Source organism: Mytilinidion resinicola (assembly GCF_010093595.1).
Source record: "Mytilinidion resinicola strain CBS 304.34 unplaced genomic scaffold BDZ99scaffold_33, whole genome shotgun sequence".
Lineage (NCBI taxonomy): Eukaryota > Fungi > Ascomycota > Dothideomycetes > Mytilinidiales > Mytilinidiaceae > Mytilinidion > Mytilinidion resinicola.
The window spans coordinates 322,307-343,129 of record NW_022985469.1 but is presented as its reverse complement, the minus strand read 5'-3'; the positions used below and the strand labels follow the sequence as shown (position 1 = coordinate 343,129).

Here is a 20,823-nt window from a genome sequence, read left to right as displayed (position 1 = left end):
TATTTAGATGCACAAGGCTTAAGAAGACGTATAGATCACATGATATCAACCGGTTAGGGGCGAGAGTCACTCCATCTCTATGGGCAACTTAGGAAGTGCATCTCCAAGAGACCGGATGTTCCTGCATTTCTAGCTACATATTCTTGTACAAGTGTTTAGGCGGATCTGCTAATGCTAAAGAGCACGCTTGTAGCAAATGGAAGCTACAAGCCAGCATCTACCTTTTTCAGCGTTTCCGTGCAAACGGCAACTACAGACGGGCTGTTCGGAGAAAGCGGCCTGTGCAGGGATTCTAGTAGCTGTCTCTTTCACTATATGGAGGAAGATCATATATCCCCTGTCTCTTCTTCTGTTGGCTAGCTGCTAGGATCCTGAGCACAGCAGACCGCCCGTATATACGCTTCGTCGAATTGAGTCAATAGCCACGAGTGAGATGAGTAACATGCACAGCCGAGTTCTACAAGACAGTCCCCCAGAAAAGGACCTAAGCAGTGAGGTTGGCGTCGGCGGCGTCTGCGGAGGTCGAGGCGCAAAGTTCCACCGAGGCCAGGTTTCGCGCTAGAGTCGCTTGGGCCGCTATTTCGAAAAAAATTGTTCTGGACGGGCATCACACAAACCCCACCTCACACACTCTCTCTTCTTTCCCCCCACCCTCTTCGCTTCTTCCTTCTTCTTCTCCTTCTTCTCCTTCTCCTCTTCCTTTCTAGATACCCCGTTCTCGTTTTGTGCACTTTGCCTCGTCTGTCCATCATGGACGAGCAGCAATTTGTCCAGCTCCTCGAGAGTCTGCTCCAGCGTAATGTTGCCAGATGTCCACATTGCTATGCTTGAGCTAACACCTCGCAGCGGACACGGAGCGCGTCAAGGCTGCCACGTCGGCCCTGAACAAGAACTACTACACTTCTCCCCTCGCTCTTTCGGCCCTCCTCCAAATCCTCGCCTCCCACCCGAAGCAAGAGCTGCGCCAGCTCGCCGCCGTGGAGGTCAGGAAGCTCGTCCCAAAACACTGGCAAGCTTTGCCCGCCGACCAAAAAAGCACTCTGAGGAACCAGCTCTTCCAAGCTGCTCTCAGCGAGAATGCCACCCTGGTTCGGCACTCGGCTGCACGCGTCGTGGCCGCGATTGCGGCCATTGATTTCGAAGATGGCGAGTGGGCCGACCTCCCAGGCTACCTTCTACAAGCTGCCACCAGCGATACTGCGCGGCACAGAGAGATTGGGATGTACATACTGTTTACATTGCTCGAGGCTGTAGGAGACGAGTTCCCAGCGAACAACGCCGACCTATACAAGCTCTTCGCAACTACCATCCAGGACCCGGAGAGCGCAGAGGTCAGAATCAACACCATGCTTGCCCTTAGCCGCCTAGCTATGATGTTGGACCCTGATGAAGACCCAAAGTCTCTCAAGCTGTTCCAGGACAGCATTCCAGGCATGGTCAAAGTCCTCAAGGCGACTGTCGACGAGGGCGACGAGGACCATGCTATGCAAGCATTCGAGGTTTTCCAAACCCTCCTCGGATGCGAGTCTGCCCTCCTGCAAAAACACTTTGGCGACCTTCTCAAGTTCATGATTGAATTGGCATCGGCCACTTCGGTCGAGGATGACTACCGATCTCAAGCCCTAGGATTCCTTATGCAGTGTGTGCGTTACCGGAAACTCAAGGTCCAAGGCTTAAGGCTGGGAGAAGACATGACTCTCAAGGCGCTCCAAATCGCGACTGAGTTTGGAGATCTTACCAGCGACGATGAAGACCTCACTCCCGCGAGGTCAGCGTTGGGGCTACTCGACATCCTTGCTTCCAGTCTACCACCCAGCCAGGTCGTAGTGCCACTGCTCAAGGCCATCGGTCCCTTCGTCACGAACCAGAATCCCGACTACAGGAGGGCCGGTATTCTTGCCCTCGGCATGTGTGTTGAAGGTGCCCCAGACTTCATCGCGACACAGCTCCACGAGATCCTTCCTATGGTCTTACATCTTCTTGAGGACCCCGAAGCCAAAGTGCGAGCCGCGGCTCTGAACGGCGTTGCGAGGTTGGCAGATGATCTTGCCGAGGACATGGGCAAGGAACACGCCCGTCTAATCCCAGCTTTGATCAAGAACTTTGACCTTGCTGTCAACGCTAGCCAGGGCGCCGAAGATGAGCGAAACTTGGAGATCATTAGAGGCAGTTGCAACGCCATCGACTCACTCATCGAGGGCTTGGACCCAGAAGATGCTGCCAAATACGTCCCGGAGCTCGTCCCAAGATTCAGCAGCGTATTCCAGCACCCAGATTTCAAGTCTAAAGTTGCTGCCGTGGGAGCCGTTGGTTCAATTGCCTCCGCTGCCGAGTCGGCCTTCCTACCCTACTTTGAACAGACCATGCATGCACTGGCCCCCTACGTCGAAATCAAGGAGAGCCAGGACGATCTTGATCTCCGTGGTGTTGTGTGCGATTCCATGGGTAAGATGGCATCTGCTGTTGGCGCTGGGCCATTCAAGCCATACGTTCTCCCGCTTATGAAGGCATCCGAGGAGGCTCTTCATCTCGACCACCCGAGACTCAGAGAAACCAGTTACATTCTATGGAGCACCATGGCAAAGGTTTACGAGGAAGAGTTCTCGCCTTACCTTGCCGGTGCTGTCAAGGGTCTCCAGGACTGTCTTCAACAAGAAGAAACTGACCTCGAAGTCCAGCTCGGCGAAGAGGCCAAGGACCTGCTCGGCCAAGAAGTCGTCGTCGCAGGACGAAAGGTCAAGGTCGCCGCTGCCACTGATGACGATGACGATGCAGAAGGTATGGAGGATATGGAAAACGATGAAGATTGGGACGATATCGGAGCTGTTACTGCCGTGGCTATGGAAAAGGAGATTGCCATTGAAGTCATCGGTGATATCATCACTCACACGAGACGCGAATTCCTTCCGTATCTCGAGAAGATCGTCACCAGCACACTCGAGCTTGTCGAGCACTCGTACGAAGGCGTCCGCAAAGCTGCCTTGGGGACGCTCTGGCGGACTTACGCCTGCCTTTGGGGCTTGGCTGAGGGTGCTGGAATGGCCCCATGGAAACCTGGTGTCCCACTCCAGGTGGAGCCCACAGAGGACCTGAAAAAGCTTGGCAGCCACATCATGACTGCGACTCTAGCAGTATGGCAGGATGAGCTGGATCGGTGAGTTTTTTTACGTTCATTTTGATGCACCATCAAAGGGCTTTAGCCTTGAAATGATGATTTAACATCGTTAATCCCAGCTCACTCAGACACACATGTTTACACAAGTTGTACACATGCTGTGGTTGCTGAGAACGCGAATATCCTGATCTTCTCTCCATACTTGAAACTTTTACATCGTACTATTTTTGTACTCGGGAGCTGACCATTGATTTCAGGGGCACCGTAACTGATATTAATCGCGATCTTGCCGCTACTCTGAAGCTGTGCGGCCCCGCACTACTCTACACAGATCAAGGCCTGGTCGTCCCTCAAGTCACACAGCAGATTCTCGCAATTCTCACCAAGCGCCATCCGTGCCAACAAGATGAAGGAGACGAGGCGGAGGATGATGTTCCGGAAGAGTCATCTGAGTACGACTGGTTGGTGATTGAGACTGCCACCGAAGTCATCACCTGCCTATCTTGCGCGCTTGGTCCTGGGTTTGCAGAGCTGTGGAAGATTTTCGAGAAGCCGCTGCTCAAGTACGCGAGCAGCCAGGAATCGACTGAGCGAAGTGCTGCCGTCGGCTGCATTGCCGAGTGTATTGGCAATATGGAAGCCGCATGCACGCCATACACGACTGGCCTGCTTAAGCTGCTGATTCACCGTCTCACAGACGAGGACTATGAGACCAAGTCCAACGCCGTATATGGCCTAGGCCTTCTTTGCGAGAAGTCCACCAACGAGCAGGAGATCCTGAAGAACTACCCCACAATCTTCCAGAAACTAGAGCCACTGCTCGACGACCAGGGTCAACCACGTCTGCTCGACAACACAGCAGGCTGCGTCAGCCGCATGATCTCTCGGCATCCGAACCACATTCCCGTCTCAGAGGTGCTGCCGCGATTGGTGGATCTTCTGCCGTTGAGAGAGGACTTCGAAGAGAACAAGCCGATCTTCAAAATGGTGGTGCAGTTGTGTGAGTAGCTCCCGCGACTTTATGGGATTATTTGGATATGGTGCTGACGGATGGGACTTTGTAGACCAAGCGAACGACGCGACGATCACGCAGCTCACGCCAAGACTGATGCCGGTATTCCAGAAGGTGCTTGGGCCACCGGAAGAGCAGCTAGAGGATGAGACGAGGAGTCAGGTTGTTGAGTTGGTAAAGTACCTGCAGAAATAGAAGAATAGCGGGAACTGGGGGTGGGGCTGGGGTCAGTCGTTTGGGCTTAGGTTTGCTCGGCTAGGCGAAAAGGATTTACACAAAAAAACGATCGGATGGATGAGAGACGGATTGATACCACTTTTACGGCCCTTGGGTATGAGACGGAAGAATGGGTGGGTTGCAGAGTAGATGCTAGCAGAGTCATACCGGGCTTGCTCTGAATGGAACCGAAATCTAATGGGTATCGTGCCTCTCTAGGCTGCCAGTCGCTCTTAGACTGTTGAGCTGTGTCGCATATCTGAACTCATACATACACTATGTTTCGTGCACCTGAGGAACACTTGTCAGCCTTCACCAACACATCGAGGCCCGTGCGTCGGGTAGTCGCAACCACTCGCACCAACCACACAACACCTCTCACACTTCGGACTTTGACAAAGGCGGATCGTCGCACCGCACTGCAGCCCCAGCTACGGACGATGCCCGTCTCACTTCACGTGGTGGCCGTGAAGTCCGCGCACTGTGCGAGCTGCTGACTTTGCATCGAGACAGCGCGCACTGCTTATTGGAGTGTTGCACCTTGGCGGCGACCTGCGTCACGACCAGCGCGCCGATCCGGCAGGTGGACACCGGAGGCGCGCGATGGGACTCAGTAAGGATGCTTAAGCGGGTTAGTATGGGCCATACTTGGTGGTAAACCTCTGCACGCACGCTGTACGCTACGGACTTTGAGCAGGTGCTGGGTTGAGGGCCAGCGAATGGGACACGGGTAGGTGCGAAACAGCGCGAGGCTGCGGCTTCCACCTGTTTTTACTTCTACAAAGCTATGTCAATCTTTCTCGCCGACTGTGGTGCTGGGTGAGGAGGCGATTCCATTTCTTCATTTTTCGCTGCTCATGCTGTTTGTTTGAAGGCCTTTTATTGAGCGAAGATACGCCGTCGAGTGCATATTTTCGATTTTGACTTCTTGCCACCCCCTTGTGGCGTCTTTGATCATTGTTGATGGGCTTTTCAATCATCGCTCTGGTATCGCTCCGGTGTCCTCGTCCTCGCTGACCTGGTCTTATCTGGAAGGACTGTCAAGATGGCACGAGATACGCAAGTAAGAGGTACGGCAAACAACGGGAGTCACAGCGACGATGTGCAGATTGTTACATGGCTTCTATTCGTCGTTGCTCTTGTCGTCGTCGAAGGTCACTTTGTTGTGAAGTGGATCCGGGCGCGGAAAGCAAGAGTACGGCGGGTGAACTGGGATGATGCTGCGCTTGCGACTGCATTGGTGAGTATTTGCCTCTATTCGGCCTTCGATTGTAATGAAAGCTCACAGCGTATAGGCTCTCGCATTAGGCCAGACGATAGCAGTGTCGGTGCAAGCGAACAGTGCTCTGGGTAGACATATTTCTATCTTGAGTACGCACCAGGTCAATACGTTTCAAGCAGTATGTCTTGTCTTTGTCCCAATGGGTCGAAATTCTCTACTAACAATAATCAGGCCCAATATGCGGCTACGATGCTTTATATCCTATCCATTGGAACGACAAGGATCTCTATGTGGCTCTTCGTGTGGCAAAGCGTGCAAGAGAAACGCCAGAAATGGATCGCCATTGGCATGGGGGCATTGTGCCTACTCTGGACTCTAACAGGATTCATTGCCGCTGCAGCCTCCTGCGATGAACCAAATCCGTGGACGTTCCTAGGGAACCAATGCTATGACCGACTAGCATTCGCACGCTACGTTGCCTCCTCGAACATCGTGCTCGAATTATCTTCCATCGCCATCCCAATCCTCCTCCTCAAAAGTCGAGCAAAAAAATGCTGGACCACCCTCGCTTTTTGCTCCCGCTTCCTGTAAGCCCCTCCCAACCCCGTTCGCCAACCCCGTTCTAACCTCCCAACCAGCCTCATCGTAACCTTCATCCCCCAAATATACTACAGTAACACCCTCTCCACCACCGCCTCCACCTCAAATGACTTCACCTTCCAGGCCTGGTCCCTAACCACCTGCACCCAGCTCGCGCAATCCCTCGCCCTCCTCACCACCTGCCTCCCCTCCTCCCTCTGTCACATCCTCCCTGCCAAGCCCGGCCCTATCATCCGCCACCTTCAATGGGACCAGGACCACACCCACCCCGCCCCTTTCGCAACCCCCGGATTCCCCCCACCCCTATACCCAACCCGCCCAGCGCTTGTCAGAACAAAGGCGAGCTCCGGCTACGTCGCGCCCCTCGCAACGTACCACTTCACCGGCAAGCGAAACGACTGGGACGAGGAGCTTTCCCTCTCCTCCTCCAACACCTCGAAATCCGCCTCCCCCCTCCGCGCCTCGCATGACGAGATATACCGCCGCGAGAGCGACGTCGAAAACGTGTTTGAGCGGCGCTGGAACGTACCCGACATCGCCGTCTGCGCGCCGCGCGACCCGCCGCCGACGAGAATGCAGGAGATTGGGGTGCTGCCGGAGTGCGAGATGTGGGGAAGCGAGACGGATAGCGAGCAAGGGAGTGGCGGGGAGCGGGCGGAGTTGGAGCTGCAGCGGTGTCGGGCGAGGGGGAGTGGGGTGAGTTATGTGTTTAAGCGGGATAAGGTGATTAGTTTGCCGCCGGTGAGCACGCCGAGTTGGGAGGAGGGGTGGCAGGAGGGGTTTAGTTTCGGGTGATGAGAAAGGTGTTTGGGGTGAAGGTTTAGCGTTTGGGAGACTTTTTGGGATGGGTTGGGTTTGTAGGTATGGAAAAATACTTCTGGGTCCTGTCTGTGCTAGATATATCCCGTGATATTAAGAGATGGAGTTAGCGATTATTTGACTGCAAGGTGTTGCTTGAGTCGTTACGCAGCCGCTCAGCCACTAGGTCTCTCGGTTTCCAAAACTCGAAGCGATGGTGGGTTCGACTACGGAGTCCGTGAAAGAGTGGAACATGAACTTTGGTGTTATGACATTGAGGTAACGTGTTTAGAATCATATCCTTGCCCACGATTATGAATTATGTGGTACTAACGGCACGTGATCAGACGGTATTCCACCTAGCTAGCAAACCAGAACACTCAGGTTGAGGCACCGATTGGGGTCTTAGCCACAATACTCTTGTCAGCCAGCTGCTATGTACAGTTCCCTCTTTCAGCTTTATGAACATAACGTCTATAGCTTTGCACGAGCAACTCACTTCTTACATACAGGGGACGCTGAACCCAGTCTCTGGAAACAGGCTTCGCGTTACGAAGCCTGCCTCCGACGGCATGCCAGACCATCGACTATTGGACCATGCCGCCCTTGATATCAAAAGTAACGCCTCTCCCTTTCCTTTTGTGCCCTTCATAACACCCTCGCTACATCCCCTACCCCACAACTATCCCCGCCAGGCTCTCTCCACCCAACTGCACCCCAAATTCGGCAACACTCTCCCGTCCCAAACAAAATGCTATCCTCCCCACTATGGTGCCATTGGCTTCCTCTCACCTTCGAACTTGCTATATCGGCTTCGGGGTCGCCCGCGGCCGCCCTTTACCGCCCGCCACCGAGCTCGAGCACCAAAAGGCCGATCTAACCATGAATTCTATCCCCGCATTCTTCTCCAGCACAACCTCGGGGTTAAGCATCGAGTCATGCATGGCCAGCTAGCCAATCATTTTATTCCGCGTATGGAAGACTGTTGATACCCTTGTATTCTTCTCGCTGAACCGAATCGGGTTAGCGCGGGTCTGCAACGACAGCGACAATGCAAACGCGAGGTTTGCGGCAACGGGGTTGGATTAAATGAGGTAGGTGGGTAGGTTTCTTGCCCCATCCGCAATTGTTTGGTCTCAAGATTAAAATGAAACTGTATCGTGTACTTGTGTCAATTTCGATCTGGGGTCACTTGCGGAGAAATGCTGTGCTGATCCTTCCAACCCCTGCGCAGATATCCTGGGGTGGATATGGACAAGGTCAGAAACGTCCTAGCAAGAAGTGGGAAGTGTTGATGCCGCTCGATACCCCTCTCTTGAGTCCGGTACAGCAGATGCCGGAGCTTATGAATCAGTGCAGCGAGGGAATGTAGTTGGCTTAAAGAACGGACAGTCCGAAGTGATTGCGTAGTGCCTAGCTGTGCTTTCTTTCTCCCTCTATAGATTTTATCAGCAGTTGCGGTTATTAGATTGTATCCGATATGCAGGATCATGAGAAGGAATTGGAGAAGGAGAAGGAGGTCTCCCATATAGACGATGTGTTAGAAAAGCCGCCTTTGGACCATGATGAAGTGTCGGAGCCTAGCTTCAAACTCACGCCTCACCTCATTGGAAGTGTTATAGTAAGTCTGACTCTGAACCAAGATCTGTCCGAATTACCTTTTGAGTGTAGCCGACTGATTACTCTGTACACTTCAAGGCTTTAATGATCGGCTACAACGGCGCTGGCTTTTCTCTCTCCCTCGTCGGTCCCATCATTGGCACCATAAACAAGGATTTAGGTTCGAAACCATACTACGCCTGGATCGCGATTGCGTGGAACATCGCCAACGCGATCTCCGTCACCGTCTCTGGCCGCTTGATGGACATTTTCGGACGCCGATATCTCATGATCTTTGGCAATCTGCTGGGAGTAGTCGCCTGCATCGTCGCAGGAACGGCAGACTCAGTCGGTGTTGTCATCTGTGGAGTCACCATTCTGGGATACGCGACAGGATTCCAGCTCCAGGCGACGGCTGCTATTGCTGAGTTGGTCCCAAACAAATATCGTCCCGCGGTGACTGGGCTGGTCGCGTTCTCGCTGCTTATTCCGGCGGCCTTTGGTGCACCAATTGGTACGCGGAACGTCTTCTTTTCCGTGTTTTTGTTAAAAACGCGCTCTTCGCTAATCGATATGGCAGCTTACCACCTCATTGGACATGCCACTTGGCGATGGAGTTTCTGGATCACACTCATTGTCGATGCCGTCGCCTGCGTTCTCCTCACACTGGTGTATTTCCCTCCAACCTTCGGTCAGAAACACAGCTTGGACCACAAGACCAAATGGCGACAGGTGGCCGAGTTCGACTTCTTCGGCCTCTTCCTATTCATCGGAAGCCTGATATCCCTCTTGCTGGGCATCAACTGGGGCGGCTCCACTCACCCTTGGAAAAGCGCCCATGTGATCGTTCCCATCGTCGTAGGCGGGTTCGGACTCATAGCGTTCGGATTCTACGAAGCTCTGATGCCGCTCAAAGCAGCGCTTATCCCGAAGGCTTTGCTAGCGGATGCTCGGGGCTTCGACGTTGTCATCGTCACGATATTCGTGGCTGGAATGCTCCTATACAGTCTTCAAGTCTTATGGCCGACCCAGATCCAGACGATGTATACCACCGATACGATGCGGATCGGGTGGATAAGCTGCACGTTTTCAGCAGCGACTAATGTGGGGGCACTGGTGTTGGGCGCGTTTCTTGCGAAGATAGGCCACGCAAGGTTGATCTATGTTGTTGTCGTTGCGCTGGAGACGGCGTTTGTTGCTGGCATGGCGGGAATGAGTGAGTTCTCGTCCAATTTTGCAATTCGCAAGCGGCTAATGGATTCTTTTCGCAGCTCCACATTCGCTACCAGGAGCGGTAACACTCGTATGTTTGGCAGGCCTTTGTGTCGGGTGTGTCAACCTGATAAGCGTAACGATGATCATACTTCGATGCCGCGATGAGTACATTGGAGTCGCCGTCGGTCTTGCTGGAACGGCGCGGACAGTCGGGGGAGCAATTGCCACGGCTATATACTCGACGGTTTTGAGCAACAAGGTGGACGAAGTCCTGCCCAAGAAGGTTGCGGAAGCTGTGGTGCCACTCGGATTCAAGCTGCCGGACCTCTCTGCGCTGATTACGGCGTTGTTGTCGGGCAGTCCGGCTGCGCTTATGAAGGTTCCGGGTATTACTCCGCGCGTTATCAGTAGCGCGGCATCTGCAGTCAAGGAATCTTACGGCGAGGGCTTCAAGTAAGTTTCTTTCATTGTGATAGCCGGGTATTATCAACAAAGACATGGCTGACCAGAGACCCTCAGGTTGATTTATCTCATTAGCATTGCGTTCGGCTCTGTCGCATTGATATCTGCTGTCGGGACTAAGGATATTGATGATACGTTGACAGACCATTTGGCGGTAGAGTTAAACCAGGGCCGTCACGCAGAAGAGTCAAAAGAGCCAAAAGAAGTGTAGAAGTCCAGCCTGGCACCGTCGTTAACTGGACGGGCTAACATTACCACTCATATGGCTACTCGGTAAACAAGCTCGGTAGATTTCAATCCATAGAATTCAATATACTCTGCGGGGTCAATTGCCAGTGATGGAATCGGTGGCCCGAGGTGATGGTGGTTATGTTGCTGCTTCTAGAGTCGCGGAAACTGACATGCATCGCCTACTCAGGCTCGAATATAGAAATAGAACTATGGTCCTTTTGTGATGATGATGACGGTAAAGGTATACGATGAGAGATACAGAACCAAAAAGCGGCGTTCATTCAATTTCTTTCTTGGAGTCAAATAGTGGACTGCGAATAAGCCTGGTGAGGCTGTGCTGCAGCGGTTCGGATCGCGAGCAGGGCTTAGGAACAATGAAGTAACAGGCGACGCGGCCGCTCTTGGCAGCTTGCAGAGAATCATGGCAGCTTCGTGGCAGCGGGCGGTTCAGAGTAAGACGGCCTCGCCATCACGAAGATGGAAGTGGTGAATAATGGTGATGAATCGATGGAGAGACGTCGTCACGTGGTCGTCTGTCCAAAAATACGAATACACTCGAGGTGGGCCGAGCTCTAAGCCATCACGGGGCTGCTCGTTCACCAATTCACAGCCTCAACAGCCCCGCGGTCCACGCGTTTCCCTCGCACCATGTTTGAGCCCTCCCGTGGCACTGTTATATTACTGCCCACCCTCCGTCCTCAGCCTTCCAGCACCAAAACAAGCCCACCCACCGGCTCCGGCAGAATAACATGAAGCCATGCTGGACGAAAACTTGCCCAGTACGTGCCGCTACGAAGTACTCGAGAGCCAACCCCAGAAAGCTAACACATAGGTAGCCTTCTACATAAAGCCTTCGACGGATGCTGTCAAACATCACCAGTCCTTCTACTATACCCAATATGGATCCGAGCCCGAAGCAACCTACTCCCTACACTACCTCGATCCCTCGACAAACGAAGCAACAAATACCTACGCTGCCGCCATCTTCGACGCGCACAACCCCGACGTCCTCTTCGCCGAAGTCCTCGTGAAGCCAGGATGGACCCAACCTTCCCTATCGCAGGAAGATATCCGGAGGAATGGAGGGGTGCCTCCGCCACCTCAGCCCATAATGCCCACCGAGTTCGCTATACAGCTCTACAATCCGGATCAGGAGGTGATGATCAGGCAACAGACTGGGAAATGGGGTGGTAGCAATAGCTACGAGTTCAGCATGCCTCAAAGCTCGTTCCGGACTCCCAGCGCCTCTACGCTGGACCGAAGCCAGAACGATCCCTCAGCAGACGCCGCCACGCCCAAGATCAACTTCGTCTGGAGAAAGGAGAGCAAGCTCTCGAAGAACATGACATGCTTCCTCACGGGCAAGTCTACAGATCCTACGGGGAAGAAGAATCGGAGCAGGGAGCCGGACATTGCGATTGCGATGTTTGAAGGGCTGAAGGCCATCACGATCCTCGAGTCGAACCTCTACCGGGTGGACATGGAGGACTACAAGGGACTGGAGGTTGTCTTATTGCTTGGAGCTGCGGCTATGAGAGACATCTACTTTGGAGACGCGAAAGCGGCATTCCACATTACCGATCCTGCGACCCGAAAGAATAGTGGAGGTATCATGGGAAGGAAAACTTCGTCACCTGTCCAACCAGTCGTAACACCCCCGTTGACTGGTAGAGCCACAGCGCAGCCGCAGAAATTGCCACTACGACCCGGGCCTAAAGGAGCAGCTGTCGGCGCGTTATACAACCAATCGTCGCGAAACGAGACACAACGGCAGAGTCTACCTCCGATTAATACAGGAAATACACCGCCTCCGCGTTTTGACCCTCGCAAGCAATGGGAGATCGACGCCGAGACCGCACGTCTCAAGGCCCAGGTAGAGGCAGAAGATAAGGAGCGTAAGAGGCTCCAGGACATCGAGAGGCGGAAGCGATTGAAAGCCGAAGAAGAGGAGGCAAAGAAGACGAAAAGATTTCTCGAAACTGAAGAACGAGAGCGACGTCGGCGTCAAGCAGAAGTCGATAAGGAAACGGAGCGGTTGCGAAAGAAATATGGCGATCAGGGTAGCCTTGCTCCACCTGCTCAGCAGTCGAATCGACACTCTACTCCCAATATTCAGTTTCAAGCACCGGGTCAGCCACAGCATCGCCAATCATATGCTCCTGCGCAACCGCCGCGTCCCAACAATCCATACCTACAGACTGCTGCGACTAGCAGGCCGACTGCTTCTCAGAGCTCATTCTTTGGTGGTGGTGGCTCTTTACGACCTGATAACGGCCAAAGGCTGAACAGCGGCCAGAAAAAGAAGAGTTTCTGGAAACTGAGAAGTCATAGTGATGTGGAAAGCCCGAATACTCTTCGTAAGAAACAGAGTAGTATGTTTTAAGAAAGCTTAATTACGCAGTCATGTCGTTCGAGCTGCATAGCGGGATCTCGGCGTAGGTTTTCATTCTTTTAGACGGTCATGGTATACCTTTCAAGTGCGTCCTCAAAATTCATGACTTCTCTTTTTGGGGTTTCCTCTGGATGCTCCAATCTAACTTAAGTTTCTCCTCATCAAAGTTCCATGATGCAAACCTTGTGCTACGATATTGTGCGTTTGTCAATTCGACAGCTATCTTCTCGCAAGCGACGCTACTGCACTGAGGTGGCTTCTCCTAAGCCAGCCCACACGGTGTTTGATTATCTCTCTACCAGTACTGGCCTATCTTGAAGTGCTCATGGCCTATCAGACCGTAACAAAGCCCTGACGGTGGCCTAAATTAGGAAAAACTTAGCCGCACTGTAAATCTAGATACAGCCATCATCAATGCTACTACACTGCGGGGCTTTGTATTTCCTTCTCTCTTCCTCCCTGATTTGACCAAAACTATATTGCGGCGCCTCTCCAATAATTTAGTGTCCTATCACCATCTTCATTTTTATCTTTATCAAAGAAACAGTCGAAAGCTTTCGGCTTCGGCTTCCGCTTTCGTTAAGCCCGATCACTCAACCGGCCGGCCTAGCGCCTTTGTTGGTGATCTCGATTATATTTAGCTTTAATATTATTAGGCGGGAAGGAGTTCTATTACTTAGTGCCAGCTCTCACGTCCTAATTTGTCGCATTGTTGTCGCAAGATTCTCACCGAACAGATATTTGAAGATGAAGTTTACCTTGCATACTCAGACAATCGGATGGACCTTGGCTTTGTTTGCTATTGTTTCTGCCACAACAGCCCCACGCATCACATCAGCCCCGCTTCACGCCAGACAAGGTTCTCTGAGGAACCCAACGTTGCTGGGATATTTCCTTGTAGACAGCGAGAGTATGAGCATATTCCCAGAGTTCGACATTGCGCTAAAACCGCATTAGCTCAAAGTGAGACTTGTATCCCTGGGTATACGACTTCCACATCCTCCGGTCTTATTCGATGCTGTACGACTACTGCTGGGCCTTGCCCGTTCCCAACAGCATGTGCTGGACGGGACTTACTGTTTTATGGAACGTCGGCTTCATGGTATGGAGATCTCTCGTCTGTACTTTTGGGACTAACGGGACACGTAGCGAGAGCATAGCTCCATACTGTGTTACCGACTATAAATACGCTACCCTCGGGGACCAGAATCCGTTCTTGACCTACATCGGCTGCGATGCCTCGTCGGCGCGGGATTATTACTTGGCTACTGCCACGACCACTTCGACTACTTTGACTACTCCGTCCACGTCGACCGCCTCAAGTTCTGTCTCCTCCAGTACCGTGACCTGCTCGAGTCAAGCCATCTCGTGCCCGCCGCCGGTGCCGCCATCAGGCAGCAAGGCCTGGATTGCTGGTGCGGTCCTTGGGCCTATTGTACTACTCGCAATTATTGGTGCCCTCATTTGGTTTCTATTAGGAAAGAAGCGAAAGCAAAGCCAGATGCCACCGCAAACGCCAGCCCACACTGGGCACCAGTTTGGAGGACAACCACAACCAATGCAACATCACATGACCGCACCATCAAGTCCACCGCCGAACTACGGTTGCAGTCCGCTGGGCATGAACCCCCACCCGGGAGGATGGAACGAGCAGAAGACGTTCGCACAAGTTGGACACCCGCAAGAGACGGCCGAGGTGCACGGAATGTCATCGCCTAGGAGCGGCGCCCATGAGATAGCAGGCTAATGAGGCATCACGTAGACTTACGTTGAGCCCACGAAAGTTCTGAAACATTTTGTGATTTGACGAACTTGTGTTAGTCTTGTGGAGCCTGGCTGTTATCTGATCTGACTGATTGATAATGTTGATTTTTATATTGAAATTCCAAGTTTATGAACCTTGTACGTGTCGTTTTGTTTCGTCCAAGTTCATGAAACGCTTGCCCATTGTGGCAGACTATGAAAGGCCCACTTTCTGGGAAATTGGCGATGTTCGAATAGGATTTATTCCCTGGCGAATCGGCCGGTGTTGGCAGGTAGATTGATCTATTCGGCCCAAAAAGGTGGTGGTATGCATCGATGAGAAATGCTCATCTAGCATTCACCTCTACGTACTGATGGCCATATGAGTCCAGTAAGTTTTGATTGCTTACCTCAACGTCTTTGTATGACTTCATCATCTCTACAATCGGGACCTCCAAAGTACAAGCTTGTCATACCAAAAATCTTCATTATTCGGAAGTCCCGATTGAACTATTCATCCGCAAGGTGGGTCCCATACTGGCGTTCGCTAAGCACCGGTGAACGGCAACTAGCGGCCGCGACACGGGGGCCGAAACTTCGCCGTTGACCAATTGCCGGACCATACCACTCTCGCAGGGCTTGCCTTACGACCTTCCAAACACCATGGAACCCCACTCGAAGTCAAATCTAATACCAATGGGAATCTTCGACGACGTCAAAAAATGGTAGAAACAGTCTTCGACCCCCCATCCTTGATGTTTTTAGTAGCTTGGCAGCCACTTCGAGCCCAATTTCCGTCCTCTATTCGTCATCCACGTCTCAACAGCCCTTCTCATATGGGGAAGCATGCCGCGGGCAGGTTTGGGTACTTGTCCGAGATGTGCTTATATCGCGTCTCCTACGTAGCATTCACTTCTTGGCCTTCAACTCTAAGTTTCTACTGTCTTTTCTTTGCACTGCTCTGGTAGCACCCAGTCACTCCTTCACTTCTCCTCAAGCAGATCATCTATCATGCATTCACTCATCACTCTTGCGACATTGATTGTTGCCGCTTCCGCCGCACGCCCGTTCCTCAACGAGCCTAATACAGGCTTGGAGGAATATCTTGGCGCCGGCTTCCCAGTTGGAAAGCTCCCTAACCTCACTGATATTCGCGGCATCCCCGATTTTGACTTCGCCGCGCGGAACTACCTCAATGCTTCTAGTTACAGCTTCTACCGCACAGGCGCTGCGGGCGAGTGGTCGTACAGGAACAACCTCGAGGCATTTAGCAGGGTTCGATGGAGGCCGCAGGTGCTGAATGACGTGCATTCTCTTGCGAGTACTCTACCGTAAGAATATCCCTTGGTCGTCAGACTCTCATGAGGAAGCATCATACTGATACATGCTTTTAGGGCGAAGATCCTAGGGTAAAACTTCAGTGCACCCTTCTTCATTGCTCCAGCCGCACGTGCTGGGCTCGCAAATGATGCCGCTGAGAGCAATCTCGTCAAGGCTGCCTATGCAGGCGACATCCTCTACATTGTGAGTACCTCTTGCTATTTCTAATACCTCTAAAGACTTCAAACTAACGATTGTAAAGCCCGCCATCTACGCCACCCTAAGCATCGAGCAAATCGCCGCCGTCAAACCCGTAAACGGTTCCCAAATCCTCTTCCAGCAACTCTACGCCGCCGCCAACCTCACCGCTGTCCAAAACAGCCTCGACCGCGCTAAAGCAGCTGGCAGCAAAGCTATCGTCTTCACCATCGATGCCCCCGCCACATCGACCCGCCACCGCGCCGCCCGCTACGGCCTTGGTAACGCGAACTCTGATACAGCTACCCTGACCTGGGCTCTCTATGCCCAGCTCCACAATATGACTTCACTCCCCATCATCCTCAAGGGTACCACCACTGTCGACGACGTCCACAAAGCCAACTCCGTCGGCGCGCCGGCCATCTATGTGAGCAACTACGGCGGAGGGCAGCTCGACGGCTCGCCCTCGCCTCTCGAAATCTGTCTCGAGATCTACGAGAGCGATCCGACGTTGTTTCAGAAGACTGAGATCTACGCAGACAGCGGAGTACGGTATGGCACGGATGTACTGAAGCTGCTGTCGCTGGGTGTGAGGGCTGTGGGGCTGGGGCGCCAGTTCTTATACGCGAATGCGTATGGGGTTGCGGGGGTGACGCATTTGATTGAGTTGCTGAAAACGGAGATTGCGGCTGATACAGCTAATGCGGGGATTCAGGATGTGCGTAAGATTCAGAAGGAGAGGGTGAATTGGAACCCGCTTACGACGAATGGGTTTAGGGGGGAGAAAGAAGGGGTTGGTGCTGGATGAAGTAGTTTGTGTATATATTTCTCTTCGCTCTAGGTAGACTCTGAGGCTGGTTTAGATGGCCTATGAGGATAGGACTGGTGTCGTCTGATGACTATCGAAATAAAACTTATGATATTTTTCATGCGTCATATATCTCTGCTAATGATTATTTGTAGTTCCCAATGTTGGTATATACAACCAGCCATGCTCTAAATGAGCACCGTGAGCTTCACGTCTCTATGATGATGGTCATTCCTGGTCAGGAATGATGCTCAGCAAAATCAAGTCTCTTCTCACTGGAAACGCACTCCATCCCTCCATGATGATGATGTCCTTAATCTTTTAAACATCCCCTAACTCCGCTTCCCCCTCCACTCATGAAGGGCCTTCAGACGCTGATTTTGAACCCAAAACCCAGCGTTGCTCACATCAAGTCGCCAACGACAGTGTTTTGCCTCTCGTAGAAAAGAAAGGGCGAGCCTAATCGTAGCCCCCCTTTTCACTCGTCGTAGCCCCCCTTTTCCCTCCGTGTAGCCCCCCCAAATTAGGTCTAGCTCCGGCCCGTATAAATATTGTTCCACTAATCAAACTCACTCGCTTGCCTCTAGCTTGCCTCGCACGCCAAGATCACCAAATATATACATCACCAGTGAACACACAACATTCTCTCCAACATCCCACCTCAACACCATGCCACTCCGGGCACCCCCTTGGGCCCGCTACGAGTCCGTAGAGGCTGGTATAGCATCTATCCAGGCCTATGCAAAGGCGCAGGGCTATGCCTTGCGAAAATGTGGTAATAAGTATGACAAACGTACTCCACCACAAGTGCGCAAAGTTTTTGTGTAATGCGACTGCAATTGGACGGAGGCCATCTAGGCGCTTTCCGCTTCTAGACTAGCTAGAGTAGATAGAGTGAATAGACTCCTGTTGGCCTAGATAATGCATCCTTTCCAATTTGTGTATACATACTCTCCATTTTACGCAGCCTATATAGAGGCAAGCGAGTGAGTTTGATTAGTGGAACAATATTTATACGGGCCGGAGCTAGACCTAATTTAGGGGGGACTACACGGAGAGAAAAGGGGGGCTACGACGAGTGAAAAGGGGGGCTACGATTAGGCTCGCCCAAAAGAAAGGCCAGGCTAGTATGAGCTAGGGGAGCGACTAGGGAAGTGCGGGTTTCATACGAAATTCTGGACCGCCCAGCCTGAGAACACGTGACTGATTCATTGACGTCTTGCCGACTTTACTCGTCCATAACTCATGCCAGAACTGTCTCAGCATGCTCTCCGCTGAGATTACGGAGGTCGTTTTAGCTGTCTCGACTCCGATACTGACCGCACGGCACTCAAAGATTGGAACCTTGTGTTTTTTGAGCTCTCTTCCGCAACACTTTTCCTAGTCACCACGTCCAACCCACGGAAATACCGTCACCCTATGTATACAGATGGCCCATAACTGTAGCCTCTTCATTATTTCCACCTCATGAAAATACACCAAACTCTCCATATTCCACTATTCTACTTCCACTGCTTCTCAAGCTCCAAAATCGACTTTACCGTATCGACCAAGCTCTCTTCCAAACCAATATACCTCCAATCCGGCCCAAACACCTCAAAGTTCCGGCTCGTATCCCACCCCGTCGGTTGCACCCCCTTCGGTAGGGTCTGCTCCGGCGTGCCCTCAGCCACCCTCTCCCTCAGCTCTGGGAAATTCTTCCGGATGAGATTCGCGACAAGCTGCGGCGTGATGAGGCCAGCGACCAGCAGATTCCGTTTTCCACCCGCGGCGGGTTTCTCGAGCGCCAGGACGTGGGCGCGTGCTACGTCGCGGACGTCAACCTACACAAGAGTCTCTAATCAGCTCACCATCCACAAAACAGCATCCGATACTCCCCTATTAGCAAAATGGAGGGAAGGTAAACTTACAAAATGGTAAAACGGAAACGCGACCTCCTCGATCTTCTTGTTAGTCCCATTGAAAAAGCTGTACACTGCAAACGTGTTCGTCTCATTCACGGCCTTCGCACTGTTAACCGCCTGCAGCATTGGCCCGATTATGATATCCGGGTTGATAACCACGAGATCGAAGCCCGGTTTCGCCGTTTCGACAAAAGCCCACGCGGCGCGCTCAGCGAGGATCTTGGCGACGTTGTACGCGGCGACCATATCGTTGTGCGAGATGGCGTAGTCGGCCGTGACCTTTTACCATATTTCCGTAAGCCAATGCGAAGATAGGAGGGAAACTAATGGAGGACCTTACGGGATTCCAGTCAGCTTCAGTATACGGTTTCCCGGCTTTACTCATGTCTTCGAAGGAGTTGAGGACGGCGACTGCGCTGCCCAGCAGAACGAATCGCTTCAATGTCTTCCCGCCGAGCTTGTGGGCGGATTCGATGATGCCGATCGTCCTGGTTGGTTGCGCTTCTGTTAACATTCGTCACGTGGTGTACAGCGGATTGGGGGGTGCGGTACCCTTGCACGGCTGGATCAATCAGCTCTTTCTGCGCATCTTTGACGCTGAAGTTCACTGGCGACGCGGTGTGGAACACGTAGTCGAATCCCGGTTCCGTGGATTTGAAGACGTCGTCGAAGGCGCCGGGGGTGGCGATGTCGGCGATGTACGTGAAGGAGAGGGCGGCGGTTTTGTAGGAGGGATGTAGAGCGAGGACTTCTTCGGCTTTGGCTGGAGAGCGGACGCTTGCTACGACTTCGTACTTATTCTGGGCTGGATTAGAGTTGCGAAGTTGGAAGAAGTGGGCGGGAGACGAGGTGGAGGATTTTACTTCGATTAGTTGTGCTAAGATGTGAGAAGCCACAAAGCCATTTGCACCTGTTAAGAACACTTTGGGAGCCATTTCGAGACGAGGATGAGAAGAGTGACGCTGGAAAATGCTCCAGATTGGTGGCAGAAACGTTTTAAATATTTACGTTCGCTTTGAGGAGGTAGGATATACTAGACATGGATAAGCAAGATCTGGGTATACTTTGCGATCAATACACTCCTTGCTTCTTATAGGATTATGAAAGCACAAGGTCGCTGACAAAACGGCTCACAATCGGGATACAGCGTACTAGTAGAAGTCTTCGACGGCTCGTGCACGCTGACGGCTCGTGCACGCCTCACCGAAAAATCCACGGCTCACAACATGAAGCTTTTCAACACAACACAACGAGATCAATATACAGAAATCATGGAGGAGAGGCAACTAGGGTCGCTCTTTCATTCTATCGTAATTATGGAGTTGTCATATCGCTTAGGGGGGTTGCGCAATCGCTGAGGCCGGCCCGAAGCTGATTTGACCACCCCATCTTCAACACTACAATTCTGCTCAACAGTAGGCTCCTTAGGAATAGCGAATACAACATTCTTAACCTTCTGCCTCTGCTGCATTTCCTGTCTCTCTGCTTTAAGCTGTTGCTCCGCCTTACGCGTCTCACGTGCCTCCTCTATCTGCTGCCTTTTAAGAACCTCTGTACAGACGTGCTTAACAAAAGTTTCCGCGGCGCTAAAATAGCGTAAAGCCACAAAACGCCACCAGAATTCCTCACCAGACAGTACCCTCCTGTTTTCTCATACAAACGCGTCTGCAGAGGCACAACTCGGCGTCCTCAACCCCCGAACCTGATTTTTTGAGGCTCTATACACTAGCTAGCAAGGTAATATCACCAGATTCTGTGGTGTTGCAGTTCTAACAAGCCGTGTAGGTGCCCGAGACACCCCTCCGCGACTCCGACGTTCATTCGCACGCAGCGTCTCTGTCATATTCCTCGCCATACAATCGAGCAGAAGGCAAGCAGGAGGACTATATTCGTGATCTATGACGTCAATTAGTCGCCAAACATACGCTTTTTGGTGACCTTCCTGCCGCTCCGTCGTAGGCCTTGCTCAGCAGCAGCTGTAGCAGCAT

The 20,823-nt window shown here is 52.4% G+C and overlaps 9 protein-coding genes across 9 annotated transcripts; 7 read left to right on the top strand and 2 right to left on the bottom strand.

Annotated features, from left to right (window-relative positions):
- The first annotated feature begins 630 nt into the window (after positions 1–630).
- BDZ99DRAFT_577006 (ARM repeat-containing protein) lies at positions 631–4,546 on the top strand. Its single transcript, XM_033728638.1, has 4 exons — positions 631–796; positions 847–3,154; positions 3,373–4,115; positions 4,180–4,546. The coding sequence occupies exons 1-4, from the start codon at positions 751–753 to the stop codon at positions 4,320–4,322; spliced, it is 3,240 nt and encodes a 1,079-aa protein (XP_033569283.1). The 5' UTR covers positions 631–750; the 3' UTR covers positions 4,323–4,546.
- An 842-nt stretch (positions 4,547–5,388) lies between these two features.
- Positions 5,389–7,369, top strand: BDZ99DRAFT_504053 (uncharacterized protein; the record flags this gene model as incomplete). Its single annotated transcript, XM_033724010.1, has 5 exons — positions 5,389–5,583; positions 5,639–5,743; positions 5,797–6,152; positions 6,204–7,242; positions 7,311–7,369. The coding sequence occupies 4 exons, from the start codon at positions 5,389–5,391 to the stop codon at positions 6,958–6,960; spliced, it is 1,413 nt and encodes a 470-aa protein (XP_033569282.1). The 3' UTR covers positions 6,961–7,242; positions 7,311–7,369.
- A 1,298-nt stretch (positions 7,370–8,667) lies between these two features.
- BDZ99DRAFT_455099 (MFS general substrate transporter) lies at positions 8,668–10,928 on the top strand (the record flags this gene model as incomplete). The annotated part of the gene is made up of 4 exons (XM_033718426.1): positions 8,668–9,076; positions 9,143–9,778; positions 9,834–10,230; positions 10,297–10,928. The coding sequence occupies 4 exons, from the start codon at positions 8,668–8,670 to the stop codon at positions 10,448–10,450; spliced, it is 1,596 nt and encodes a 531-aa protein (XP_033569281.1). The 3' UTR covers positions 10,451–10,928.
- Positions 10,929–11,227: 299 nt separating this feature from the next.
- BDZ99DRAFT_527679 (uncharacterized protein) lies at positions 11,228–12,853 on the top strand (the record flags this gene model as incomplete). Its single annotated transcript, XM_033726284.1, has 2 exons — positions 11,228–11,249; positions 11,307–12,853. 2 exons carry the CDS (start codon positions 11,228–11,230, stop codon positions 12,851–12,853), a joined length of 1,569 nt encoding a protein of 522 aa, XP_033569280.1.
- A 1,066-nt stretch (positions 12,854–13,919) lies between these two features.
- Positions 13,920–14,716, top strand: BDZ99DRAFT_577002 (uncharacterized protein; the record flags this gene model as incomplete). The annotated part of the gene is made up of 1 exon (XM_033728637.1): positions 13,920–14,716. One exon carries the CDS (start codon positions 13,920–13,922, stop codon positions 14,607–14,609), a length of 690 nt encoding a protein of 229 aa, XP_033569279.1. The 3' UTR covers positions 14,610–14,716.
- Positions 14,717–15,616: 900 nt separating this feature from the next.
- Positions 15,617–16,946, top strand: BDZ99DRAFT_551661 (S-2-hydroxy-acid oxidase; the record flags this gene model as incomplete). The annotated part of the gene is made up of 3 exons (XM_033727032.1): positions 15,617–15,936; positions 16,027–16,129; positions 16,188–16,946. 3 exons carry the CDS (start codon positions 15,617–15,619, stop codon positions 16,929–16,931), a joined length of 1,167 nt encoding a protein of 388 aa, XP_033569278.1. The 3' UTR covers positions 16,932–16,946.
- A 631-nt stretch (positions 16,947–17,577) lies between these two features.
- On the top strand, positions 17,578–17,811 carry BDZ99DRAFT_469070 (uncharacterized protein). The gene has a single exon (XM_033721413.1). The coding sequence runs from the start codon at positions 17,601–17,603 to the stop codon at positions 17,757–17,759; it is 159 nt and encodes a 52-aa protein (XP_033569277.1). The 5' UTR covers positions 17,578–17,600; the 3' UTR covers positions 17,760–17,811.
- A 622-nt stretch (positions 17,812–18,433) lies between these two features.
- Positions 18,434–19,770, bottom strand: BDZ99DRAFT_401815 (NAD(P)-binding protein; the record flags this gene model as incomplete). Its single annotated transcript, XM_033716257.1, has 5 exons — positions 18,434–18,754; positions 18,842–19,114; positions 19,176–19,323; positions 19,388–19,635; positions 19,699–19,770. 5 exons carry the CDS (start codon positions 19,768–19,770, stop codon positions 18,434–18,436), a joined length of 1,062 nt encoding a protein of 353 aa, XP_033569276.1.
- A 342-nt stretch (positions 19,771–20,112) lies between these two features.
- Positions 20,113–20,362, bottom strand: BDZ99DRAFT_469068 (uncharacterized protein). The gene has a single exon (XM_033721412.1). It carries the CDS (start codon positions 20,304–20,306, stop codon positions 20,136–20,138), a length of 171 nt encoding a protein of 56 aa, XP_033569275.1. The 5' UTR covers positions 20,307–20,362; the 3' UTR covers positions 20,113–20,135.
- Positions 20,363–20,823: the final 461 nt, after the last annotated feature.

What these genes read in the sequence shown, in the direction of transcription:
- BDZ99DRAFT_469068 (XM_033721412.1), bottom strand. Translation starts at nt 20,306, where the DNA reads ATGCAGCAGAGGCAGAAGGTTAAGAATGTTGTATTCGCTATTCCTAAG.
- BDZ99DRAFT_469070 (XM_033721413.1), top strand. Translation starts at nt 17,601, where the DNA reads ATGCCACTCCGGGCACCCCCTTGGGCCCGCTACGAGTCCGTAGAGGCT.
- BDZ99DRAFT_577006 (XM_033728638.1), top strand. Translation starts at nt 751, where the DNA reads ATGGACGAGCAGCAATTTGTCCAGCTCCTCGAGAGTCTGCTCCAGC. An exon ending in CCTCGAGAGTCTGCTCCAGC is followed by an intron (nt 797 to 846) that starts GTAATGTTGCCA and finishes AACACCTCGCAG; the next exon opens with CGGACACGGAGCGCGTCAAG. An exon ending in CAAAATGGTGGTGCAGTTGT is followed by an intron (nt 4,116 to 4,179) that starts GTGAGTAGCTCC and finishes GGGACTTTGTAG; the next exon opens with ACCAAGCGAACGACGCGACG.